Consider the following 27,746-nt stretch of genomic DNA (forward strand, 5'->3'; position numbering starts at 1 on the left):
ATGCTGTATCTCTAAAGTCTAAAGGGCTGCAGGCGTCACGTAAAGACTTGACCAAGTAAGAGTAGCAACCTTTCTCTTCCTTATGGCATTGTCAACACCAACTTCATGTCCACCAGAGGAGGTTGAAACTGTATAACTGTTATTTTTTTTTGTTTTAAACTTCAAATTATTAACTACATTTCAAGAGCTGTCATGGTGAAACTGAACCAAATTGGCAGGTCATACCCTTGGGTTACTGATTCAATAGTTGTACCACTGAGGCGGCTCAGTGGTGTAGCGGTAGAGTTGCTGCCTCACAGCATCAGACACCCGGGTTCAATCCTGACCTTGGGTGCTGTCTGTACAGAGTTTGTACATTCTCTCCGTGACCGCATGGGTTTTGTCCGGATGCTCCGGTTTCCTCCCACATTCCAAAGACGAGCAGGTTTGTAGGTTAACTGGCCTCTGTAAATTGTCCCTGTAAGATGGAACTAGTGTACAAGTGATTGTTGGTCAGCGTGGACTCGGTGGGCTGAAGGATCTGTTTCCATGCTGTACCTCTGAACTAAACCACATCCTGCATCATTGGCCTTCCCTCTGGCAATATTAGATCCCTCAATAATATCCCATTATTATTTTAACCTTTGATCAAATGATCACATAATCAATTTATTTTCAGGGAATCGTGCCTTGTTTGTCTAATCACTCTTCATAATCCAACCCGGAAGAAGGTTCCTAACCCAAAATGTCACCTGTCCATCTCCCTCCACAGATGCTGCCAGGCTTGTTGAGTTTAATTTACATAGTATTTTTTGCCTTATAAAGGTTGAAATATAGAGTCCCAGTCATAGATGTGTACAGCACAGGAACAGGCTCTTTGGCCCATCTTGACCATGCTGACCAAGTCGCTCCCCGCTGTTATCAGGCAACTGAACCATACTCTCACAAGACCAATCCTGACCTTTCATTTCCCACATTGGAGATCTTTGCACTATGTGTAATCACATTTTACTGGACTTTATCATTATTCCCTTTACACTGTGGACCAGTTGATTGTAATCATGGATGCTCTTTCCACTGAGAAACACACGACAATTAGCTTCTCACTGTAGCTCAGTTCACTTTACACTAAACTAAACTGAACTGAATTAAACAAGTTGCCATACGGGGCTAGTCTCATTTGGCCCGTATCCCTCGAAATTCCCATCTGCCCAAATGTCTTTTAAAAAACATGATTTACATTTTGTTTTCTAGCTCTTCATGATATAGAAAGTGCTTATGTGTTCTTTTTTTAAAGCAAAACGAAGCCAAATTAAACTCACATCTTACATTGTAATCTATGTGTCACATCTTTCAACAATCATTCAACCTATTGATATTTCCTGGCAATTTTTTCCTTCCATTTACACGTGCAAAGATTTTTGTGTCCTTTACAATCCAATATCTGTTGTTAGTCAAGGCATGCATTCTGCAGTGAATAACTCATAAGTGATAGGAGCAGAATTAGGCCATTCGGCCCATGAAGTCTACTCCACGATTTCAATGATGGCTGATCTATCTTTCCCTCTCAACACCATTCTCTTGCCTTCTCCCATTAACACATTTCATATATTTGATATATTTCCCAGACATCGTAACTGGTTCTTTGCATTGAACCTCACAGTTATTGAACCTGGATCATATCCCTCCTCATTGCCTCCTGCCATTTAACCATTTTCCTAACTGGATCAATAATGTTCCTTTAATTCACCTTTGGCTATTGTAAGGAACTTTATTTTTTAAAAAAGCCTCTTGGAAATCCAGATCAATCACATTCATAGATATTTCCTTCACCATTGATTTAGTCTGTACCTCAGTCTAAAAACATTCAATAGCTTATTAGGCACAATTTGTAAGTCTGTCTGATGATAGAACATAGAATAGTAAAGAGCAAGAACAGGCATTTCAGCCCACAATGCCTCTGCTGAACATGATCTCAAGACATCAGCTGAAAACTTCCACTGCATCGCAGTGGCACAGTGGTAGAGTTGCTGCCTTTCAGCACCCGTGACCCAGGTTTGATCCTGAACAGTTCAGAAGAAGGGTCTTGACCCGTAACATCACCCATTCCTTCTCTCCAGAGATGCTGCCTATCCCGCTGAGTTACTCTAGCATTTTGTGTCTATCTTTGATTTAAAACAGCATCTGCAGTATCTTTGATCCTGAACATGTGTGTTGCTTATGTTGTTTGCACGTTCTCTCTGGGACCATGTGGGTTTCTTCCGGGTGCTCCGGTTTCCTCCCACGTCCCAAGGACATGCGGGTTTGCAGGATATTTGGCTTCAGTAAATTGCCCCTCGTGCAGGATAGAACTAGTGGGAGGGGTGATAATTGATGGGATCGGGCTGAAGGGCCTGTTTCCACGCTGTATCTTTAAACTAAACTGAACTCTAAATTCAATCATTCCTTCCTAAATTATAGAAGATTATTTTCCAGCAGCAGATATTAGATGAACTGGTCTATAACTCACACACCTTTTCTAAGTTGCAGAATGCAAACATTTCCAATGGATATGGATGGCTCATCTCTAGAAAAAAGCATGGAAAAATAAATGTTTAAGAGGGAACTGCAGATGCTGGAGTCTGAAGAAGGGTTTCGGCCCGAAACGTTGCCTATTTCCTTCGCTCCATAGATGCTGCTGCACCCGCTGAGTTTCTCCATGGAAAAATAACTGTTTGGACCGACCTTTGAACTCTGAAAGCAGAAAATACCCATTCCCCAGCATTTGCCATTATTTAACCCATGCTATGTTTTTAAATTTTCCAAATACAACATTTAGATGTTGTATTTGGAAAATTACAAATTTCAATACTCCAAATGTAACTTTGCTTGAGATGGTTGCTATGCTCTCTCTACTGTAAATGCAGATACAAAGTACTGAACAACTACACATTATTTGTATATACATTATTACCATTAATCCTTCTTTACTGCTCTTACCTGTTCACTTTCCCCCCCCCCCCCCCCCCCCCCCCCCCCCCCCCCCCCCCCAGCCAACATAATCCACATAGAAAATATAGAAACATAGAAAATAGGTGCAGGAGGAGGCCATTCGGCCCTTCGAGCCAGCACCGGTATGCTGAAAATGAAAAGATGTGGATAAGATGTAGGTAGCTGAGGTTAGTTTACCTTGGCATTATGTTTGGCAGAGACATTGTGGGCGGAATGGCCTGTTCCTGTTCTGTGCTTTAGAATTTTAAATTTTTGAAAACTAGAGGGAACAATGTTATACTCTGTAGCAGCCTCGACCAGAAACCACTTTTACTAATGGGGGTATCACTAAATAATTCCCTATCACTAATTAGACGTTACACCACTGTGATATGCAATAGTAATAAACATACAAACCACTGTGATATGCAATAATAATAAACATACAATTGTTAATTAGTAATAACAGTAATAAATATATTACTGTAGCAGTAATAAACACATTACAATTACGTCTACCTTTACCACATCAAATATTACAAGTTGTAGTGCTAAAATTCTAGAAAGCGACATTGAGTTATATTTTGCCTTGAGTTATTGAGTTTTTGAGTTATAATCTATCGACCTCGCGGTTATGCAGCTTGGTTTACTTACCCGGGGAGACGAACTTGTCATTGTAGACCGGTTTCCCAAAGTTTCCATTCTGACAGTGCACTATGATGGCGAGGAAGAACAGTAGCCTACCCATGTCACGAACCTGCGAAGGGAGATAACACAACGCACATTTGTGAGAAGATCTAACTCGTTGCAGTTTCTGCTTTGAAGGGCGGGTCTCTCTCTATCATTAAATACTTCAACTGACTGAATAACGCGCCACATTCCTGCTTGGTTGGTCACCACGTTTTTAAATTCTGCTGAGAGTAAAAAAAAAACACTTGTTGCTTGAAAATAATCTGAAGAAACTATCTGTAAAAAAGAAGGTACTGCATCTCACCTGCATTTTTGACGAGAAAGGCAACTGGGTGAAACCAGCTGTCCCTGGGGATCTCAGACACAGCGTGGGCGCTGTCCCTTGACACTGGTGCTGAAATGAGACCAAACTCAAAGGTGTCACAGCGCGTTTATTCCACACGCAAGACTCTTTTATTCCCATTCAATGCTGAAACTCTTTCGTCACATCCCCTGCCGACCGAGGCACGACTGTTTACATGCGAATGGCATTCCTTCTGGATTCCCTACAAAATCAATTCCCGGCAACTAATATATAAAAGTTACCTGTGCCGGAAGGAACTACAGAATCTGGTTTATACAAGAGTGTTTTATTGTCATGTATCCCAAACAGAACAATGAAATTCTTACTTGCAGCAGCACAACAGAATATGCAAACATAGAAGATAGAAGATAAAACATAGAAACATGGAAGAACAAATTATGTGTGTATTAATCAGAATTTGAATAATGGTTTATTCTTCCGAAGATAGACACAAAACGTTGAAGTACCCTCGTGTGTTTTGCGTGGTCCGTGCCCTTGTGTGTGTGTGTGTGTGTGTGTGTGTGTGTGTTTATATTTCGGAAGGGGGTACTTGTTGCTGTTAAATAGATGAAAAAAACAAATACTAGATGGCATAGTTTTAAGGTAAAAGGGGCAAACTTTAAAGGAGATGCATGGGGCAAGTTTTTTTTACACAGGAGGTGATGGTACCTGGAACACACTAACAGTGGTGGTGGTGGAGGCAGATATGATAGTGGCATTTAAGAGACCTTTGGATAGGCACATGGGGATGGAGGGAACGGAGGGATATGGATTATGCACAGGCAGTTAATGATCTCAGCATCATGTTCGGCAACGACATTGTGGGCTGAAGTGCCTGTTCTTGTGCTGTACTGTTTTAGGTTCTAAGAACTGATGTGCAAGGTAATTTTTTCCTGTCGATTACTCTTTACACATTGCATAGATAACATGAAACTGGACGTATGGTACAAAATGAGTAGATTTGTTGCTGTCAATTACATAAAAGACACATTCCATTCAGGGCACAAAAAGATACCATTCGGCCCTTCTCGCCCAGACTGGCTCATTGAAAGGACCACCTTTTTTTTCTCTTTGCCTGCAAATCCGTTCTGCTCAAAAGCATCCCAGTGCACAGTAAACCTGGGTCAAAGGCTCTCAAAGCTGAAAGTTAACTCCTGTCTCTCTCTGTATCTGCTGCCTGACCTGCTGAGTGTTCCAAATATTTTCTGCTTTTCTTTCAAATTTCCAGCAATTGCAATTTTGTTTTAATTTTATTTTCTAGGTCCAAATACTTCAATCCTTCAAATGAAATTACTTGCAATCATTCCATTCAAATTGTTACCTTTAAGTTTTGAGTAGAAAATTTTAAATATATAATGAAAATGCAATATTTTAGCTTTTCAGTCATTGCCCGAAACATGTGTTAATGATCTTTATTGTGCAGTGAAATTAGCTTTTGGAAGGCAGCACAGTGGCACAACGGTAGAGTTGCTGCCTTACAGCACCAGAGACACGGCTTTGATCCTGACTAAGAATTCTTGTCTGTACATAGTTTGCACGTTCTGCCCGTGACCTGCGTGGGTTTTCTCCAGGATCTCTAGTTTCATCCCACACTCCAAAGACATACAGGTTTGTAGGCTAATTGACTTGGTGTAATTGTAAATTACCCCTAGTGCGTGTAGGATTGCATTAGTGTGCAGGGATTGCTGGCCGGCATGGACCTGATGGGCTGAAGGGCCTGTTTCCGTGCTGTATCTCTAAAAAATCACCAGCTGTTTCACATATGGAAATAAGGACTTTATTACCAGTTAAAATCCGTCCTCACAAATTCCATTTCTTTAGATTCTCACACCTCGCTCTGTTGGTTAGGTTTAGGTTAATTATTGTCATGTGAACCCAGGGGCAAGGATAAGCTTTGTTTTGTATGCTATCCAAACAGATCAGATAATACTTTACATAAATACAATCGTCAAACTCAAGTACAATAGGTAAAGCAAAGAGGAAGATACAGAATGCAGAACATAGTTCTCAGCATTGTAACACATCAGTTCTATAGACAAATGTCTGCCATGGTACACAGGTAAAACAGACAGCACCCAAGCTTATAAAAGGACTGTTCAGAAGCCTGATATCAGAAGGGGAGAATTTTACAAAGGTAGACAAAAGTGCTGGAGAAACTCAGCGGGCAGCATTGATGGAGTGAAGGAAATAGGCAACATTTCGGGCCGAAACCACTAAGGCTGGTTAATTACTGTCCATTCGCCAGGCTCTTAATAAAAGACCTTTCAAAATTGTTTTGTAATCTGTATCATAAAACCCCACAACTTTAATTCTGTGTTTCACCATGTGCTAATTTATAGATTTTTTAAAGTATGTTGTTTTTTACAGCATAAGGGATAACAAGCTGTTCTGAGATGGCATTTAATTAGAGCATCGGACAATCCATGCCCTGAATAGCGAAAAAAAATACAGATGTTAACATTTAAATTAATTCTCACCTAGTTGAATCCATCCCTGAGACTACCCATGACATTTAGCTGCAGAGATAAAATAACACGTCCCATTTCTTTCAAGTGGATGGGACATTTGAGATCTATGGAATTATACTCAAACCCTGCATCTTCAAACCCAAAGTTGGACAGTTACCACACACACACACACACAGAGACGGTACCAAAGGCCAAGATCAAACCTGGGTCTCTGATGCTGTGAGGCAGTACCAGCGGCACCACCTTGCCGCCACCGTGTTTTGGAGATTGGATTTGTTGCCATGTCTGTTGAATGCAAGATGCGACCTTTGTCCAGTAAAGTATCACAAAGACTTTGGACTGTTTTCTCAAAAACAGATGATGTACGCGTGAAGCAGAAACAAGGAACTGCTGGTTTACTTAAGAGGACATAAAGTGCTGGAGTAACTCAGCAGGTCAGGAAGCATTTCTGGAGAACGTGGATAAGTGGATAGGTGACGTTTGGAGATAGGACCCTTCCAAAGAGGGTCCCAAACTAAAACTTTAGTTTAGTTTCCTTTACTTTACTTTAGTTTATATTTACGTGTACCGAGGTACAGTGAAAACCTTCTTTGTCGAGTGCTATCCAGTCAGTAGAAAGACTATGATTGCAGTCAAGCCATCCATGATCCAGAACCACCTATTGATTCTTGTGAAAATAAGAACTAATGTAGACCATTAATCTCTCAAGTTTATTCGACAAACAATTGGATTAGTACTAATCTGTATCGATCCAGTTTAGTTCTATAACAACCACTGTGGGTGCTGCAGTGGCACAGCTGGTAGAGCTGCTGTCTCACAGCGTCAGAGACCTGAGTTTGATCCTTACCTCAGGTACTCTCTGTGTGGAGTATGCACATTCTCCCTCTGACTGTGTGAGTTTCCATGGGTTCGCCGGTTTCCTCCCACATTAGATGCACCATGTCTCTTACCCAGAGTAGGTGAATCAAGGACAAGAGGACTTAGGCTTAAGGTGAAGGGGAAAACATTTAATAGGAACCTGAGGGGTAATATTTTCACACAAATAGTGGTTTGTCAATGGAATGAGCTGTAGTTGAGGCAGGTACACAAAAAATGCTGGAGAAACTCAACGGGTTCAGCAGCGTCTATGGAGCGAAGGAAATAGGCAACGTTTCGGGCCAAAACCCTTCTTCAGACAGAGGCAGGGACTATTCCAACATTTAAGAAACAGTTAGACAGGTGCATGGATAAGAAAGGATTGAATATGGGCCAAATGTGGGCAGGCAGGACTAGTGTAGCTGGGGCATGTTGGCTAGTGTGGGCAAATTGGGCTGAAGGGCCTGTTTCTATACTGTGTCACTTTATGACTATGACTGCCCCAAATATGAGCAGGTTTGTGGGTTAATTGGCCTCTGTAAAATTGCCCCTGGTGTGTAGGGAGTGGATGAGAAAATGGGATAACATAGAACCAGTGTGAACGGGTGATCAATGGTCAGCATGGACTCGGTGGGCTGAAGGGCCTGTATCCACGCTGTATCTTTCAATCAATCAAAACTCGCTAACAAACTCACTTGGGAATCTTTCAATGTATTTCTAATCTCTGAGGTATTTAGCAGTGAGGCATTGAGATGATCACTACCTTTGTGTTTGAGAGCATGTTCCACACATTAGACTTGAATAGCAAGGGTGAGCATTCTTTGCTCGGAATACCACACCCCCTCCCAACCCCCACTCCAATATTTCTTCACCCCCACTTGCCAAAAAAAAAAAAAAAAATTATTTAGTAAAGCACCTCAAATAAATCACACCTTCATCCTTTACACTCAAAGGAATACAAGACTAGTTCTGGCAAACCATCCTCATAAGATAACCGTTTTAACATTCCAAAGAAATACATCTGATCTAATATCCTCTCTCTTTTCACAACTCCATGAATATTATTCCTTTTTTAGCTTCTTACCTAATTTCTCTTCAAATGTCATGATTGAGTCAGCTTTAGTAACTACTTGTGGTAAAGCATTTCATTTGTTCCTAACCTCTACTCCAGAGAATATAATGTTACCATATTTATTGTCCATGATTTTGAATACACCCACAGTGCTCTCTTAACCTCCTCTGTTCTCGCTTTATGACTCTCTCACTGTGACTCAATCCTTTAATTTCTGATATCGCATCAGTGTTAGAGGGTCAAGACTTCCAGCTCTGTAACTGCTACCATACCGGCAATTAGTACAAATTATTCACTGCTGCTACTTACTGCAATGTCAGCAAGAAAATACAATACAATACAATACAATACAATACAATTTATTTGTCATTTGAACCCCATTGAGGTTCAAACGAAGTGTTGTTTCTGCAGTCATACACACAAGAAAGAACCAAGACACAACACAATTTACACAGACATCCATCACAGCGCATCTCCTCCTCGCTGTGATGGAAGGCAAAGACTTATCCCTCCCCTGCACTCCCCATTCCCCTCCCGATGTCAGAGTCAAAGCCCCCGGTGGGCGATGGTAATTGTCCCGCGGCCATTTACGCCGCGCCGGGCGATGCAAGGCCGCGCTCCGGGTCTTGTTGTTGGAGTCCCCGGCGGGTGCTAGCAAAGTCCCGCAGCCGTTCCAAGCCGCGCGGGGCGATGATGTAAGGCCCCGCTCCAGGTAATCTTCAACCCCACAACTCGGGAGGGTGAAGTCACCGTTGCGGAAGCCCCGAAAAGCGGTCTCCCAGCAGGGACCCGCGGGCTCCCGGTGTTCCTGTCTGGAGTTAGTTATCAACTGGTGGAGTACCTGCCCCAATCGGTGTCAATGGTGCTGAAGTGGAAACGGTTGAGAGCTTCATGTTCCTCGGCAGAAGTATTACCACCAATATATTCTGGATGGACCATGTTCTGAAGCCATGGCCAACAAAGCACTCCAATGTATCTCCTCTCCTCTGGAGACCCAGGAGCAAAGAAGGCTGCCCAGTCCATCACGGGTTCTGACCTCCCCACCATCGAAGGGTTGCTGCCGCCAAAAGGCAGCCAGAGTCATCATAGATCCACACCACCCTGGCCATGCACTCATTTCCCTCCTGCTATTCGGACGACGATATAGGAGCCTGAAATCTGTAACGTCCAGGTTCAGGAGCAGCTTCATCCCTACAGCCATCAGGCTATTAAACACGACAACCTCCAAGTAAGCTCTGAACTACGTAGACTTGGGGGGCATTGGTTTTGTCTATTTGCACTATTATTGTTAATTCCTGATTGTATGTGTATGAAGGTTTGTTTCTCATTTATTATATTATTCAAGAGAAGCATGTTTACATATTCTCTTGTACATAGAAACATAGAAAATAGGTGCAGGAGGAGGCCATTCGGCCCTTCGAGCCAGCACCGCCATTCATTGTGATCATGGCTGGTCGTCCCCTATCAATAACCCGTCCAGTCCTTTTATAATTGTATATGTTTCTATAAGATCCCCCCTCATCCTTCTAAACTTCAGTGAATACAAGCCTAGTCTTTTCAATCTTTCCTCATATGACAGTCCCGCCATCCCAGGGATCAATCTCGTGAACCTACGCTGCACTGCCTCAATCACAAGGATGTCCTTCCTCAAATTAGGAGACCAAAACTGTACACAATACTGCAGATGTGGTCTTACCAGAGCCCTATACAACTGCAGAAGAACCTCTTTACTCCTATACTGAAATCTTCTTGTTATGAAGGCCAACATTCCACTAGCTTTCTTCACTGCCTGCTGCACCTGTACATATTCAAGTAAGAATTTCATTGTTCTATCTGGGGCATATGACAACAAAACATTCTTGACTTTGACTCATTTTTCGACTGACTTGGCAACCTCTGGAGAAACATTATAGAAACCATACTGACAGGTTGCATCACAGCTTGGTTTGGGAACAACTCTGTGCAAGACTGCAATAAATCACAGAATTGTGAATGTAACCAGTCCATCACACAGAGCAAACTTCCCATGTTTGACTCCACACTGCCTTGAGAAAGGAGCTAACATAATCAGAGACTTGTCCCAATCTGGTCTCCTTCTTCTCCCCACTCCTGTCCAGCAGAAGATACAGAAGCTTGAAGTGCACACCACCAGACTCAGGAACAGCTTCTTTCCCTCTGTTATCAGGCTTTCTGAATGATCCCAATTCATCTCCACCCCATTGAGGGCATTCGACTTTGTCTATGGAACTGTAACACCACAACACTAAAACTATTTGCTGTGCTCTGGTATTTTTCCCTTCACACCACTTATTGTACTTGTGTGCGACAATTGCATTCTTGTATAGTATGATCGGAGTTAGTCATTGTGTCTAAGACATCCAGGTTTGAGGGTTAACTGGCTTCTGTAAATTGACCCTAGTGTGTAGGGTGGAACTAATGTATGGATGATTGCTGGTCGGCGTAGACTTAGTGGGCCAAAGGGCCTTTTACAACGCTGTATCTCTAAACTCAACTATGCCCAGTGATTTGAAACATTCTTTCAAACCTCCTTTAGCTAGGTGTATGTTTCCTTATCTCCAAAATCGAGATCTTCACAAGCACAATCTGTCCCTCGGGCTTCAGTTCTTCCTCTGGCTTCCCATTTCACACTTCTTCTCTCCTTAGTTGTGAGGTCATAGAGATTGGAAACAGGCCCTCCAGCCTAACTTGCCCATGCTCCATGTATGCTGGTCCCACCTGCCTGCATTTGGCCCATATCCCTCTCAACCGTTTCCTATTGCGTATCATTAGTTAAAATATACATTTTCAGTAAACAGAGAGCCAAGTCCATATTTACGATTATCCATTCCACACTCTGTGTCTTTCCCTTCACTCTACCTATTGTACTTAAGTTTGGCTTCATTGTATGTCATAAGATCATAAAACATACGTGCAGAATCAGGCCATTCAGCCCATCAAATCCGTTCTGCCATTCAATCATGGCTGATCTCTTTTTCCCTCTCAACCCCATTCTCCTGCCTTCTTCCCAAAACCTTTGACTCTCTTACTAAACAAGAACCCATCAATCTCCACTTTAAACATATGCAATGACTTGACCTCCAATGAATTCCACAGATTCGCCACCCTCTGGCTAAAGAAACGCTTCCTCATTTATGTTTTGTATTATCTGATCACAAGACAAAACTCGCTACATGTGACAATAATAGACTTAAACCTAACGCTAAGATTTTACACAGAAGTGGTGGTGGAGGCAGATACGTCAGTGGCATTTAAGGGACTTTGGATCGACACCGAGATATGTAGGGAATTAAACTTAATTCAGATTCAGATTCAATTAATTGTCTTGCAGTATTCCCAGTCAAACACACAACGAGGCATGAACAGGACCCAGTCTAACTTCAGGAAGCCAATCTGCACGGTGGCCTCCAGCAGTAGAGTTCACACGCAGGCAAAGGTGGGTGAAGTGTCTTGCCCAAGGACACAACGACAGTATGCACCGGCTACCTTCCAGTCGCCAGCCGACTTGGGTTCCGGCTGATCCTAATCTATGGCGATGCCAGTCAAACAGTACGGACCCTAACTTCAGGACGATCTCGCGCAGTAGAGTTGCTGCCTTACAGCGCCAGAGACTGGGTTTTGATCCTAACTATGGGTGCCCTGTACGGATTTGGACGTTCCGCTGTGCGTGGGTTTCCCGGATGTTCCGGTTTCCTCCCACACTCCAAAGACGTACGTAAATTGGCTTTGGTAAAAAATTGTAAATTGTTCCTAGTGTGTAGTGTGTGCTAGTGTACGGGTATCGTGATCGGCACGAACTCGGTGGGCCGAAGATCCTGTTTCCGCGCTGCATCTCTAAACTAAACTAAACTAAACTAAACTAAACTTGGTGTTTAAGAGTAACCCATCACTTTAAACCAGTGGCTGCTTTTTCCACAAGACACATACAGAACATGTGGCTTCTCCATTTGCCTGCAGCTGACTGACTATTTTGACCCCACCAAATGTAAGAGAAACACAGTACATTGTTTTCTCTGCAGTATCAGAGGCTGAGGGGTGAGCTAATAGAAGTCTATAAAATCATGAGAGGCATAGATAGGGTAGACAGTCAGTCTTTTACCCAGAGTGGGGGTGTCAAAGTCTAGAGGGAAAAGCTTGATGGTGAGATGGACAATCTTTAAAGGAGAGATTAGCTTTTGGCAACATGTTCAGCATGGAAATGGTGGGTCGAAGTGCCTGTTCCTATGCTGTATTGTTTTATATTTCAATGTGTTAAGCCAAATGTGTAGAATACACTTTAAGTAAGAATAGTGGGGGTTAATTACACTAGAAATATTTAAGATAACTTTACAAGCAGAAAATGGTGCCTCACAATGGGTGAAATAATCTTGTGAAGGCCAGATTATGATTGTAAATGTAGTTTGGAGTACTTCGTCCAAATAACAAGATTAATGTTAGACGGAGAGTTTTAGTTTAGTTTAGAGATACAGCATGGAAGGAGGCCCTTCAGCCCACTGAGTCCACGCCGACCATTGATCACCCGTTCACACTAGTTCCATGTTATCTCACTTTCTCATCCTACACACTAGGGGCAATTTACAGTGGACCAATTAACCTACAAACCCGCACATCTTTGGGATGTGTGAGGAAACCGGAGCAACTGGAGAAACCCACGCAGTCACAGGAAGATCGTGCAAACTCCACACGCTGCGCCCGAGGTCAGGATCGAACATGGGTCTCTGGCATTGTAAGGCTGTAGCCTTACCAGCCGCGCCCCTGTGCCACCACACGACACAATGAACTGAAGACAAAATGTGTAGGAACGAACTGCAGATGCTGGTTTAGATACCTGTTTAAAAAGAAAACACAAAGTATTGGAGTAACTCAGCGGGGCAGGCAGCATCTCTGGAGGATATGGATAAGTGACATGTTGGATCGGGACCATCTTCAACAATGTTAATTCTGGGTTCGCTTTTCTCCTGTGTGGTTTTGATGCCAACTTGATGCCGTTAGCTCCATTACACTGGTCTACAGTCGCCACCTGGTGGCACATTGGTCTAACTACTGGAATGGTTGCAAATAATTCCAGAGAAGTAATTAGAATTTTTGAAATAATGGTTCAATGGTTTGTTTATTGTTATGTATGGAGGGTTGCAGATAAATGCTTATTCTGCACGCTTATACCACCAAATCATACTATGCTTCAATACGTGAAGCCAAATGTATGGAATGTACTTTAAGTAAGAATGGTGGTGTTAATTACACTAGAACATTTAAGATAACGTTACAATCTGAAAAACATGATTCAATGGTTTCTTAGGATGGGTGAAATAATCTCGTGAAGACCAGAGTATAATTGTAAATCTAACTTGTAGTATTTCTTCCAAATAGCAGCAACAATACTAACTTACTTACTTTTTATTACAGACTCAAGATCGAGATAAAATACAAGACATTACATGGAATAAATTACATACAAAAGCACAATACATGGTTTAAGATCAAGAATTTAAAAGCATCGGTGTCCTACAACGAGACAACTATACCAATGATGTATTCACAGCTGGGATTGGTAGCATGTAGTGCATTGTAGTGCAAAAAGAGAGAGTACAGAGGAGATTTACTAGATTGTTGCCTGGGTTTCTACAACTAAGTTACAGAGATAGGTTGAATAAGTTAGGTCTTTATTCTCTGGAGCGCAGAAGGTTAAGGGGGGACTTGATAGAGGTCTTTAAAATGATGAGAGGGATAGACAGAGTTGATGTGGTTTCCCTTTGAGAATAGGGAAGATTCAAACAAGAGGACATGACTTCAGAATTAAGGGACAGAAGTTTAGGGGTAATATGAGGGGGAACTTCTTTACTCAGAGAGTGGTAGCAGTGTGGAATGAGCTTCCAGTGGAAGTGGTGGAGGCAGGTTCATTGGTATCATTTAAAAATAAATTGGATAGGCATATGGATGAGAAGGGAATGGAGGGTTATGGTATGAGTGCAGGCAGGTGGGACTAAAGGGAAAAAAAGTTGTTCGGCACGGACTTGTAGGGCCGAGATGGCCTGTTTCCGTGCTGTAATTGTTATATGGTTATATGGTTAAACCTTATGTTTGACAAGGCCAAGATTATTTCATTTTCAGCCATTAATCCAGCAAATAAATTTATACATAAGATTTCTTAAGACAACTTGTAAAGTATTGATTCCTGCAGCCACAAACATTGCACTTGCACTCTAGGTCTCTTAAGTAATATTCTCATTATAAACTACTTTAAGTCTCTGTAAGCTTGCTTTTCTGTAGTTTGACCACAGGTGTGCAGTATAGAGTGGTGTACAATATGCTCTGAACAGAGACATCTTCACTCCATCTGTACACGCACTAAACTTGCGTTGTGGATTGTTTGCTTGTTAGACAGTGAGTTTAGTTTAGTTTAGTTTAGACATACTGTGCGGAAACATGCCCTTCAGTCCACGCCAACCCGCGATCCCCGCACATTAACACTATCCTACACACACTAGGGACAATTTTTCATTTAACCAATTAACCTACAAACCTGTACGTCTTTGTAGTGTGGGAAGAAAATGAAGATCTCGGAGAAAATCCCTGGTAGGTCATGGGGAGAACGTACAAACATATGAACATTCAAGCACCCGTGGTCAGGATCGAACCCGGGTTTCTGGCGCTGCGAGGCAGCAACTCTTCCATTCTGCCACCTTGCTGCCCTCTAGTTTAGAGATACAGCATGGAAACAGCTCTTTCAACCCACCGAGTCCACACCGACCATTGATCACCCATTCACACTAGTTCTACTGTATATTATCTCCATTTATCATCCACTCCCTGCACATGAGCAGACATTTACAGAGGACCATTTAACCTAAGTGCCTTAGGATAATGCAGACCCTGTGATGGACTGGGCTACAGCCACAACTCTCTACTATTTCTGAGGTTCTGAAGATAGGATAGAGAGATACAGCACAGGAACAGACCTTTCAGCCCATCAGATCCATGCTGACATCAACCACCCCACCACCTAACCCTACGCTAATCTAATGGAACTACTGTATATTCCCTCTATATATTGTTGCAGATTTCCCCCAGATTCCCCCACTCGGTACACACTAGGGACAATTTACAGAGGGCCAATTAACCTACAAATCCGCACGTCTTTGGAATGTGCGAGGAAACCGGAACATCCGGCGGAAATAGGGAGAAATGCTTTAGAACCATTGACTAAATGAGCTGAAGAATCTGTTTTTATGCTGTATAAAGCTAAATTCAGCACATGCCTTCTATGTCAAATATTTGTTTCCAAACTGAAAATGTAATTCAAGCGAGAATTAGATATTGCTCTTAGGGCTAACAGAATCAAGCGATATGGGGAGAAAGCAGGAATGGGGTACTGATTTTGGATCATCAGCCATGATCATATTAAATGGTGGTTCTGGCTCGAAGGGCCGAAGGGCCTACTCCTGCACCTATTGTCTATGTTTCTATATTTCTAAAAGTAATTTAAAAGTGAATTGGCTGACATGCCTTACGCTATAAAATTTCCTGTACAGTTTCTGTTACAAATTCTATCAAATAATCACTCCGGAAAGCTGTCAGCTCAGGATTATGATAAGATCCCACTGTTTGGGTAAGCACAAGTCCCTTGTACTTTGTTCCCTGGCTCAGAAGGTCACTACTAGGTATCTAATGCTACTTTGTGTTAGTAGTGGATTGAAGAGTAAAAGCAGGCAACAGAAAATGGGCTTTCATACAACATAGGTGTAAACCAGCATCTGCAGTTCCTTTCTACACATCATAGAACATAGAATAGTACAGCACAGGAAGAGGCCCTTCGGCCCGCAATGTCCATGCTGAACATGTTATTAAGACCAACTCTTGTCTGCCTGTACATAATCCATATCCTTCCATTCTCTGCATATCTATGTGTCTATTCTAAAGTCTCTTAAATCCCACTATCGTATCTGCCTCCACCACACATTAGGCAAGGCAACTTTAATTAGGCAAGGCAACTTTAATTAGGCAACACAGCTTTAGCATTTCCAAATCAAAGGCAACACAACTTTACGATTTCCAAACCAAAGGCAACACAGCTTTAGCATTTCCAAACCAAGGGCAAAACAGCTTTAGCATTTCCAAATCAAAGGCAACACAGCTTTAGCATTTCCAAACTATATTTTTAAACCACATTAAGGGCACTGTCAGGTCAGTAAAACCATACACAGTTTAGTAGACATGTGTTCAGTGTTATTCACAGCTCAGACTTAGAGACATGATCCTCTCACTCCCCCACCTTGCAGAGACTGACTGAGGTACTCAACACCTCCGGGTTTTATAGTCCCTCCGGAAGGGGCGTGGCCTTCAGGAGAGAGAATCTCAACATTTTTTAAACACTAAAAACTCTTTTATTTTTCAATGATGGGGAAAATCCTCTTGTCCTGCGCAGCGGATGGGGACTGAGTAAGATGGCCAAAAATCGCAGCCGTAAGTGGCAGCGTTTTTTCTAAAATCTGTATACAGAACAACAGGAAGTGGTCAAAGATCAGACTTTTAGTAATATAGATATTAGATTGTATGAGTATAAGAGATATTCTATTCATGCAGACGCTATTGTGACCTAGTTTGCCCTTGTTTCCACAGACAGCAATATGTTTAAAATTAGCTCTGGAATTTTTCCATCAATCCAAGAGTGTTGCCTCCCAGGAGAGATGGTGAAATATGCCAGCCTCCATTTTATTACCCCCACATCTGCACATTCCTACCAGGTCACCTCACTTGCGCTCAGTCTGAATCTTGAGATAGAATGGGAAACAAATAAATCATGACAAGATTATTACCACAGACGGGAAATAAAATGGTGACTCAGGTTACCTTAACAGTCACTTGTAGTATCTTAAATAGACACAAAAAGCTGGAGTAAGTCAGTGGGTAGGAAGGAACTGCAGACGCTGGTTTAAACTGAAGATAGACACAAAAAGCTGGGGTGACTCAGCGGGTTGGACTGCATTGGACTGCCCCTCCACTAAAGACATTTAGCTTACATGCCCTTTTGTCAATAAAAGATCATTCTTTACATCTTCCCTGCTCTTCCTAAGATTTTGATGCAGATCATCGGCTCTGAACAAATTTATAATGGGGTCTAGAGCTGATCTCATGAGTCGACCCCATGGATAGCATATCAATAGGTAACAAGGACAGAGTCCAAATGCAGAAAATTTAGGTTTCCTTTTTAATTCTCATACTTTCCTTTTCATACATAATTTTTTTTTAAATTATGTTTTCATATTTCCAGGTTAAAAAACATAGTAATTTTATTTATTTTATTAAAAGAAAGATAATTACACTGAGTCACGGTGGTGCGGCAGGTAGAGCCACTTCCACACAGCGCCGGAGACCCGGCTTTGATCCTGACCTCGGGTGCGGTCTCTGTGTGTGGAGTTTGTGCGTTCTCCCTTTGACCACGTGGGTTTCCTCCGGGTGCTCTAGATTCCTCCCACATCCCAAAGACGTGCGGGTTTAGTAGGTTAATTGTCCCTTGTATGTAGGGAATGAATGCGAAAATGGGATAACATCTGGTGATCGATGGTCGGCGTGGGCTTAGTGGTTTAAAGCTTCTGTTTCCATACTGTATCTCTAAACTAAACTAAACTATTTAAATCTGTTTAGAACATAGAACATTAAAAAAAGTACAGCACAGGAAGAGGCCCTTCGGCCCACAATGTCCGTGCCAAACACGATGTCAAGTTAAACTAATCTCCTCAGCCTGCGCCCGATCCATATCCCTCAATTTCATGAATATCCAGATGCCTATCTAAAAGCCTCCTAAATTGTTTTCAAATGATTATCAAGGCCATTTAAAAGTCTGTTGAAGTGCTTTGGATTGCGCTGCTTAACCAGCAGTTTAAATTTTACACTATCAGTTATATAGTCCAAGAATTCTGCGATTAAATTTTAAACACACTTGGGTTGTTTTCTCAGCAATGCCAGAGGTTGCAGGGAGACCTGATATCTATCTATATTACTAAAAGTCTGATCTTTACCACTTCCTGTTGTTCTGCACATTGATTTTAGAAAAATAGCTGCCACTTACGACTGTGATTTTGGCCATCTTACTCAGAGTCCCCCTTCGCTGCGCAGGACAAGAGGATTTTTCCCATCGATGAAAAATAAAAGAGTTATTAGTGTTTAAAAAAATGTTGAGATTCTCTCTCCTGAAGGCCACGCCCCTTCCATAGGGACTATAAAACCCGGAAGAGTTGAGTGGGTTTTTTCCATCGATGAAAAATAAAAGAGTTATTAGTGTTTTTAAAATGTTGAGAATCTCTCTCCTGTCAATCACGTTATGAAGGCCATGCCCCTTCTGGTGGGACGGGGGAGGGACTATAAAACCCAGAAGTGTGGGCATGGCTCAGTCTCTGCAAGATGGAGGAGGGAGAGGTCATGACTCGCTGTCTTTAGTGGCCTTGCAACCCTGCTTGAAATGGTATGAAACTGCACTTAAATTTGGTGGCCTTGCAACCTGCTTGAAATGGTAAGAAACTTTGAAGGACTAGCCGCGAGTCAACTGCCAGCACAACAGGCTTGAGTGACTAAGCCACCAGCCCAAGAATCCATTCGGCCCACAATGTCCATACTAGCTCTCTGTAAACCAGTCCCTTCAGCTCACAACACCCATATTAGCGCTACAAAAAGCCCCCCCCCATGGGCCACCAATATTGGAATTGGTGGAGAGGTGAAATATTGCATTGGGGGACCAGGCCTCTCTTGTGATGCTGGGACCCAACGGGTCCCACTTAGTCTAGCATATTATTATATATCGATATTTTCAAAGTCTTACACTCATTTTCTTTCTCACTGTAACTTTGTTAGTTTTGCAGTAAAATGGCGGCAGAGTGGCGCAGCCAGTAAAGCCGCTGCCCCACACCGCCAGAGACCCGGGATCGATCCCAACTTTGGACACCGTCTCTGTGGAGTTTGCATGTTCTCCCTGTGACCGCGTGGGTTTCCTCCGGGTACTCCGGATTCCTCCCACATTACAAAGACGTGCGGGTTTTGTAGGTTCATTGGCTTCTGTAAATTAACCCTGGTGTATAGGGATGTAAATATGAAATAACATAGATCTATTGTGAAGATAGACACACAATTCTGGAGTAATTCAGCAGGACAGGCAGCATTAGGGTTGCCAACATTCTCACTCCAAAATAAGGGACAAATTGCCAACGGCAATTCGTTGACTGACTCGGCCGTGGCTGGGTGAATGATGAGTTGGCCCGGGTGCTAGACTGCACACAAAGCCCAGCCGGCAGGCCAGCTGTGGAGTTTTGGCCTGGGCACCAGGGACGCACAACATTGCGTGCAAAGTCCGGCACCCCATCCAACTCATGAACCGATGATCGGCCATGAGAAGGAGGGATGGTGGTGTCGGCAGGAAACGATGGTCCGAAGGTCGGACAGCTGGCCGGGCTGCTGACCACAGGCGAGGCGCTGCTGCTGCACTCCATGGGCTGCACTATTTTGGGACGGGTGAGGCGGGGCCGGACGCAGCACTCCGACCCGAGTAGTAGCAGACAAATACGGGTCAAGGGCGGTCCCATATGGGACAAACAATTATAGCCCAATATACGGGATGGCCTGGCTAATACAGGACAGTTGTCAACCCTAGGCAGCATCTCTGGATAGAAGGAATGGGTGATATTTCTGGTCGAGACCCTTCTCAGACTGATACATAGATAAGGAGGTGAAATGTGTGAAAACAGGACAAAGGGGATGGGGATCAAGGAAATTGTAGAATAGATCATTGTTAGCTGGGAGGAGGTAATGACAAAGCATTCTCTCTCATTCCCACACTGATCTTTCTGGCCTCGGACTCCTCCATCGTCAGAGTGAGGCCCAGCACAAATTGGAGGAACAGCATCTCATGTTCCGCTTGGGCAGCTTACACCCCAGCGGTATGAACACAACTTCAAGTAACCCTTCCCAGTTCCCCAACCAGTCTAAGACTTCATTTCATCTCTGTTTTGTTTTTACCTTCTCCCAGCTAACAATGATCTATTCTACATTTTCCTTGAATTCCATCCCCTTTATCCTGTTTTCACACCTTACACTTCCTTATCTATGTATCTCCCTCTCCCCTGACATCATTCTGAAGAAGGGTCTTGACCCGAAATGTCAGTCATTCCTTCTATCCAGAGATGCTACCAGTCCCGCTGAGTTACTCCAGCATTTTGTGTCTATCGTCAGTTTAAACCAGCATCTACAGTTCCTTCCCACATACAGTGGCTTGCAAAAGTATTCATACCCTTTGAACTTTTCCACATTTTGGCACGTTACAACCACAAACGTAAATGTATTTTATTGGGATTTTATGTGATAGACCAACACAAAGTGGCGCATAATTGTGAAGTGGAAGGAAAATGATACATGGTTTTCATATTTTTTTACAAATAAAAAACTGAAAAGTGTGGCATGCAAAAGTATTCAGCCCCCCTGAGTCAATACTTTGTAGAACCACCTTTCGCTGCAATTACAGCTGCAATTCTTTTGGGGTATGTCTCTACCAGCTTTGCACATCTAGAGACTGAAATGTTTGCCCATTCTTATTTGCAAAATAGCTCAAGCTCAGTCAGATTGGATGGAGAGCGTCTGGGAACAGCAATTTTCAAGTCTTGCCAGAGATTCTCAATTGGATTTAGGTCTGGACTTTGACTGGGCCATTCTAACATATGAATATGCTTTGATCTAAACTATTCCATTGTAGCTCTGGCTGTATGTTTAGGGTCGTTGTCCTGCTGGAACATGAACCTCCGCCCCAGTCTCAAGTCTTTTGCAGACTCTAACAGGTTTTCTTCCAAGATTGCCCTGTATTTGGCTCCATCCATCTTCCCATCAACTCTGACCAGCTTCCCTGTCCCTGCTGAAGAAAAGCATCCCCACAGCATGATGCTGCCACCACCATGTTTCACAGTGGGGATGGTGTGTTCAGGGTGATGTGCAGTGTTAGTTTTCCACCACACATAGCATTTTGCATTTAGGCCAAAAACTTCAATTTTGGTCTCATCTGACCAGAGCACCTTCCTCCACATGTTTGCTGTGTCCCCCACATGGCTTGTGGCAAACTGCAAACGGGACTTCTTATGGCTTTTTTTCAACAATGGCTTTCTTCTTGCCACTCTTCCATAAAGGCCCGATTTGTGGAGTGCACGACTAATAGTTGTCCTGTGGACAGATTCTCCCACCTGAGCTTTGGATCTCTGCAGCTCCTCCAGAGTTACCATGGGCCTCATGGCTGCTTCTCTGATCAATGCTCTCCTTGCCCGGCCTGTCAGTTTAGGTGGACGGCCATGTCTTGGTAGGTTTGCAGTTGTGCCATACTCTTTCCATTTTCGGATGATGGATTGAACAGTGCTCCGTGAGATGTTCAAAGCTTGGGATATTTTTTTATAACTTAACCCTGCTTTAAACATCTCCGCAACTTTATCCCTGACCTGTCTGGTGTGGTCCTTGGACTTCATGATGCTGTTTGTTCACTAATATTCTCTAACAAACCTCTGAGGCCTTCACAGAACAGCTTGCTGTCTCCTCCCATCCCCCAGCCTTTCGGGCTCCTCCTCCTTTTTCCTTTCTTGTCCCCGCCCACCCCCGCCCCCGATCAGTCTGAAGAAGGGTTTCGGCCCGAAACGTTGCCTATTTCCTTCGCTCCATAGATGCTGCTGCACCCGCTGAGTTTCTCCAGCTTTTTTGTGTAACCTTCGATTCTCCAGCATCTGCAGTTCCTTCTTAAACACTGTATTCACACTGAGATTAGATTACACACAAGTGGACTCTATTTACTAATTAGGTGACTTCTGAAGGCAATTGGTTGCACTGGATTTTATTTAGGGATATCAGAGTAAAGGGGGCTGAATACTTTTGCACGCCACACTTTTCAGTTTTTTATTTGTAAAAAAATTTGAAAACCATGTATCATTTTCCTTCCACTTCACAATTATGCGCCACTTTGTGTTGGTCTATCACATAAAATCCCAATAAAATACATTTGCGTTTGTGGTTTTAACGTGCCAAAATGTGGAAAAGTTCAAGGGGTATGAATACTTTTGCAAGCCACTGTAGATCTAGTATGAATGGGTGATCGACAGTTGGCGTGGACTCAGTTTCACAGAAGGCTACGTTTTCCATGCAATTAAATTGAATTGAACGACACAGCATTTAAATGGTTTCCTCCGGTGCTCCGGTTTCATAGAACATAGAACAGTACAGCACAGGAACAGGCCCTTCGGCCCACAATGTTTGTGGTGAATATGATATTGTTAAACTGATCTCATCTGCCTGTATATGATCCATATCCCTCTATTCCCTGCACTTCCATGTGCCTATCTAAAAGCCTCTTAAATGCCACTATCGCATCTGCCTCCACCATTGCCCCTGGCAACGTGTTCCAGGCACCCACCACTCGCTGTGTAAACAACCTGCCCCGCACATCCCCATTCAACTTCCCCCCTCCTATAGCTACGCCCTCAAGTGTTGGACTTTTCCACCCAGGGAAAAAGATCATGAGTGTCTACCCTTTCCTCCAACATCCCAAAGATGGGCAGATTTGTAGGTGAATTCATCTCTGTAAAATTGTCCTTGAATGAGCAGGGGGTTGGGGTAACATAGAATTAGTATGAACGGTGGTCGGCGTGGACTCGGTGGACCAAAGGAACTGTTTCCATGCTGTAGCTCTGAACTAAACTAAACTAAAGTCAATGATACACAATTAACGTGAGGGATAAGATACACTCCTGTGAATGGCTTATCGATGGTCCTCTCTGTTTCTGTCTCTGTCGCTCTCACAGAGCAGGCAATGTAGTTGACCTCATGCCTGGATAAGGAAGGCAGACGGTATTCCCCGCTACATGCTTCTCCGTCACCAGTTACACTGTATTAAATATGCCCCAGAAGCCAGTCCCTTGCCCACTATTCCAGCCACGGTACATGACGATGGGCCGAGGGCAAAGAGTCCGCCACGATCTATGCTCAGTGACACAGCGACGATTGGAGACGCGAGGAACTGCAGATGCTGGAATCTTGAACAAAACACAAAGTGCCGGAGGAACTCAGTAGGTCGGGCAGCATCAGCGGAGGGAAGGAGAGAATGGACAAACGACGTTTTCAGTCGGGACCCTTCTTCAGATTGTGGTGGACGAGAAAGCTGGAAAAGAGAGGTGGGGTGGGGGGGGGGGGGGTGGGGTGTTGGGGTGGGGGTGGGGGGGGGGTGAGGGGGGGGGGACAAAGGGGCAAGGGTCAAGGGGAGGCAGGGTGGGGAGTAAGTGGCAAAGGCTGGAGGGAAAGGAGACAAAAGGAGCCAGAGAGGGACACATTTGGCAGAAGGGGGCCTTGTATTGTCTGCAACGATTCCTGCACGCCCTAACTGACTATAAAGAGCTTTGTGTTTAAGAGGGAACTGCAGATGCTGGAGAATCGAAGGTTACACAAAAAAGCTGGAGAAACTCAGCGGGTGCAGCAGCATCTATGGAGCAAAGGAAATCAGTCTGAACAAGGGTTTCGGCCCGAAACGTTGCCGATTTCCTTCGCTCCATAGATGCTGCTGCACCCGCTGAGTTTCTCCAGCTTTTTTGTGTATAAAGAGCTTTGTGATGGTCCAAGATGGTGGAATGGTTCCTGCAGACCCTTCCTTACCTTGTGTAGATTCGATTGTGAGTTTTTCACGTTATAACAGTAACCATATGTCATAAAGTTCCTCAGTGTTTGCATAACACCTAGCAATCTGGAATATGTGGAGGTCAAAGGGTGCTGAACAAATCCACATTCTTTCCTTCATTCCACTCCCCCCTCCCCCCACTTGCCAGTTTTAAAAGCTTCTAGCTGAAAGATGTGACACTAGCCACATCATAAGAAGTCTGAAGAAGGGTCTCGACCCGAAACGTCACCCATTCCTTCTCTCCAGAGGTGCTGCCTGTCCCACTGAGTTACTCCAGCAGTTTGTGTTCATCTGCGGTGTAAACCAGCACCTGCAGTTCCTTCCTACACATCACAGATCATGGAAGAGTACAGCACAGGAACAGGCCCTTCAGCCCACAATGTCTGCGCCTAACATGAAGCTAAGACCAACTCTTAAGTAGCTGGACATGATCCATATCCTTGCATATCCATGTGCCTATCCAAAAGTCTCTTGAATACCACCATCTTATTTGCCTCCACCACCACCCCCCGACAGCGCGTTCCAGGCATCCTGGGAAAATGTTTCTGACTGTCTACCTTATCTATGCCTCAGGTTTTCCTTCAACCTTCGAAATTCTGGAGAAAGCAATCCAAAAGTTTCCAATCTCTCTTCATCGCTAATACGCTCTAACCCAGGCAAGGATCTGAAAAGACACTGCCTGTTCCACTGAGTTACTCCAGCACTTTGTGTCCATCCTCAGTGTAAACCAGCATCTGCTGTTCCTTCCTACACAACAGAGTAAACCACTCTGGCATCCTCTAATGTACCTCGTGAATATTTAAAGACTCAATATAAATCCTAGTCCCTCTTTCATGTTTAAACATTGAAGAACTTTGCAAACCTTTCCCATGAATACTTGCCCATAACCAATGTCCGCTTGTGCATCACCAGAACTATTTGTCTTTCGGGTTCACAACGCCAGAATAAACACAGGAACACCAGGTGGCGCTGTACATGGCAACCTCACCAACAGCCTGTCTTGTCTTTTTCTTCGTTTCCTGTTTTGGTCTGTGTTTACTTATATGTTTTTATTGTACATATTTTTTGTTAATGTGGGGAGGGGGGGCGTGGGGCGGGTTGTGGGAAACCTTTTTCATCTCTTTCCTCCACGGAGATGCAACTTTTTTCATCGTATCTCTGTCTGTACTGCGACTTTAACATCGTGGAGCTGGCGGTCCCTTCGTTAGGGATCAACTACGGGAGCTCCAACCGCAGGAGCTTCGACCGCTCCGATCACGGGAGTTTCGATCACCCCGTTACGGCAGTTTTGATTGCCCCGTTGTGGGAGCTTCGATTGTCCCAACTGGGGAAGCTTCGATCGCCCCAGCCGCGGGAGAAAAGGAGGAAAAAAGTATAAGTTATTTCCTTCCATCATGGTGGGGAATGTGAGGTTGCCGAAAAAACAAGATGGATGTGCTGCCTGCACTGGTGAGGATTCGGAGCGATTGCCGTGAGTGCAGTGATCTCAGTGTTTGGCAGGGACATGGCTCCATGAGGACATCCCGTAGTCTAGTGCGAGTGTGGACGGCTTTCTGACTGTTCGGGCGGACAGGGACTGCAGAGAGAGTAATAGCAATGTTGCTGTATCATAGTTTAGTTTAGTTTAGAGATACAGTGCAGAAACAGACCCTTTGGCTTATCCATTCTGCACCGACCAGCGATCCCCGCACATTAACACTATCCTACACACACTTGGGACAATTTACATTTACACCCAGCCAATTAACTTTCAAACCTGTACAGCTTTGGAGTGTGGGAGGAAACCAAAGATCTCGGGGAAAGCCCACGCGGTCACAGGAAGAACGTACAAACTATGTACAGTCAGCACCCGTAGTCGGGATCGAACCCGGGTCTGCGGTGCTGCAGGAGCTGTAAGGCAGCAACTTTACCGCTGCACCACTGTGGCCATCCACAAAGAAAGAAGTCTTTGTTTCCTTCTGGGATTTATTTCAAACAATTGTTTTCGAGGATGTAACTAGTAGAGTGGATAAGGGAGAACCAGTGGATGTGTTATATCTGGACTTTCAGAAGGCTTTCGACAAGGTCCCACATAAGAGATTAGTATGCAAACTTAAAGCACACGGAATTGGGGGTTCAGTATTGATGTGGATAGAGAACTGGCTGGCAGACAGTAAGCAAAGAGTAGGAGTAAACGGGTTCTTTTCACAATGGCAGGCAGTGACTAGTGGGGTATCGCAAGGCTCAGTGCTGGGACCCCAGCTATTTACAATGTATATTAACGATTTGGATGAGGGAATTGAATGCAACATCTCCAAGTTTGCGGATGACACGAAGCTGGGGGGCAGTGTTATCTGTGAGGAGGATGCTAGGAAGCTGCAAGGTGACCTGGATAGGTTGGGTGAGTGGGCAAATGCATGGCAGATGCAGTATAATGTGGATAAATGTGAGGTTATCCACTTTGGTGGCAAGAACAGGAAAGTAGACTATTATCTGAATGGTGGCCGATTAGGAAAAGGGGAGGTGCAACGAGACCTGGGTGTCATGGTACACCAGTCATTGAAAGTAGGAATGCAGGTGCAGCAGGCAGTGAAGAAAGCGAATGGTATGTTAGCATTCATAGCAAAAGGATTTGAGTATAGGAGCAGGGAGGTTCTACTGAAGTTGTACAGGGCCTTGGTGAGACCACACCTCAAGTATTGTGTACAGTTTTTGTCTCTTAATCTGAGGAAAGACATTCTTGCCATAGAGGGAGTACAGAGAAGGTTCACCAGACTGATTTCTGAGAAGGCAGGACTTTCAGATGAAGAAAGACTGGATAGACTCGGCTTGTACTCGCTAGAATTTAGAAGATTGAGGGAGGATCTTATAGAAACTTACAAAATTCTTAAGGGGTTGCACAGGCTAGATGCAGGAAGATTGTTTCCGATTTTGGGGAAGTCCAGAACAAGGGGTCACAGTTTAAGGATAAGGGGGGAAGTCTTTTAGGACCGAGATGAGAAAAACATTTTTCACACAGAGAGTGGTGAATCTGTACTGTATGTCACAGAAGGTAGTTGAGGCCAGTTCATTTGGCTATATTTAAGAGAGACTTAGATGTGGCCCTTGTGGCTAAAGGGATCAGGGGGTATGGAGAGAAGGCAGGTACAGGCTACTGAGTTGGATAATCAGCCATGATCATATTGAATGGCAGTGCAGGCTCGAAGGGCCGAATGGCCTACTCCTGCACCTATTTTCTATGTTTCTACATTTCTATGTTTAACATAATATCATTGCATTGCAAAATATCTCAATGTTAGGAAGGGAGAGGGTGGTGTTGGGCATAAATAATGGGCATCTGTGACACAACCATTGCAGGTCAAAGCATGGTCACTGATGGTGTTTTAAGGAGGTGTAACTTCTAGCTAGAATATGGTGAATCTGTGGAATTCATTGCCATAGATGGCTGTGGAGGCCAAGTCAATGGGTATGATTAAGGCAGAGATTGACAGCTTCATAATTAGTACGGGTATCTGGGGTTATGGGGCGAAGGCAGCAGAATGGGGTTGAGAGGCAAAGATAGGTCAGCCATGATTGAATGGTGGAGTAGACTTGATGGGCCGAATGACCTAATTTTGCTCCTATAACTTATGTATGCTAGTTGTTGAATTGACTACAGATGGTACACTCATCAATGGCAAAAAGAATCAAAGC

General features: G+C 43.8%; 1 protein-coding gene across 2 annotated transcripts in view; it reads right to left on the minus strand.

The window, feature by feature from the left end:
- kiss2 (kisspeptin 2) overlaps nt 1–27,746 on the minus strand; it is a 30,735-nt gene that overhangs the window by 1,810 nt on the left and 1,179 nt on the right. Inside the window, exons 2-3 of one of the 2 annotated variants that reach the window (XM_055652860.1) lie at nt 3,944–4,033; nt 3,604–3,706 (exon numbers count right to left, since the gene is read on the minus strand). In XM_055652860.1, the coding sequence (XP_055508835.1) occupies nt 3,604–3,706; nt 3,944–3,949 (109 nt within the window). In that variant the 5' untranslated portion in view covers nt 3,950–4,033. The remainder of the gene's footprint in view (nt 1–3,603; nt 3,707–3,943; nt 4,034–27,746) is intronic. The other variant, XM_055652861.1, reaches the window with a different exon arrangement.

Source organism: Leucoraja erinacea, chromosome 22 (assembly GCF_028641065.1).
Source record: "Leucoraja erinacea ecotype New England chromosome 22, Leri_hhj_1, whole genome shotgun sequence".
Taxonomy (NCBI): Eukaryota; Metazoa; Chordata; class Chondrichthyes; order Rajiformes; family Rajidae; genus Leucoraja; species Leucoraja erinaceus.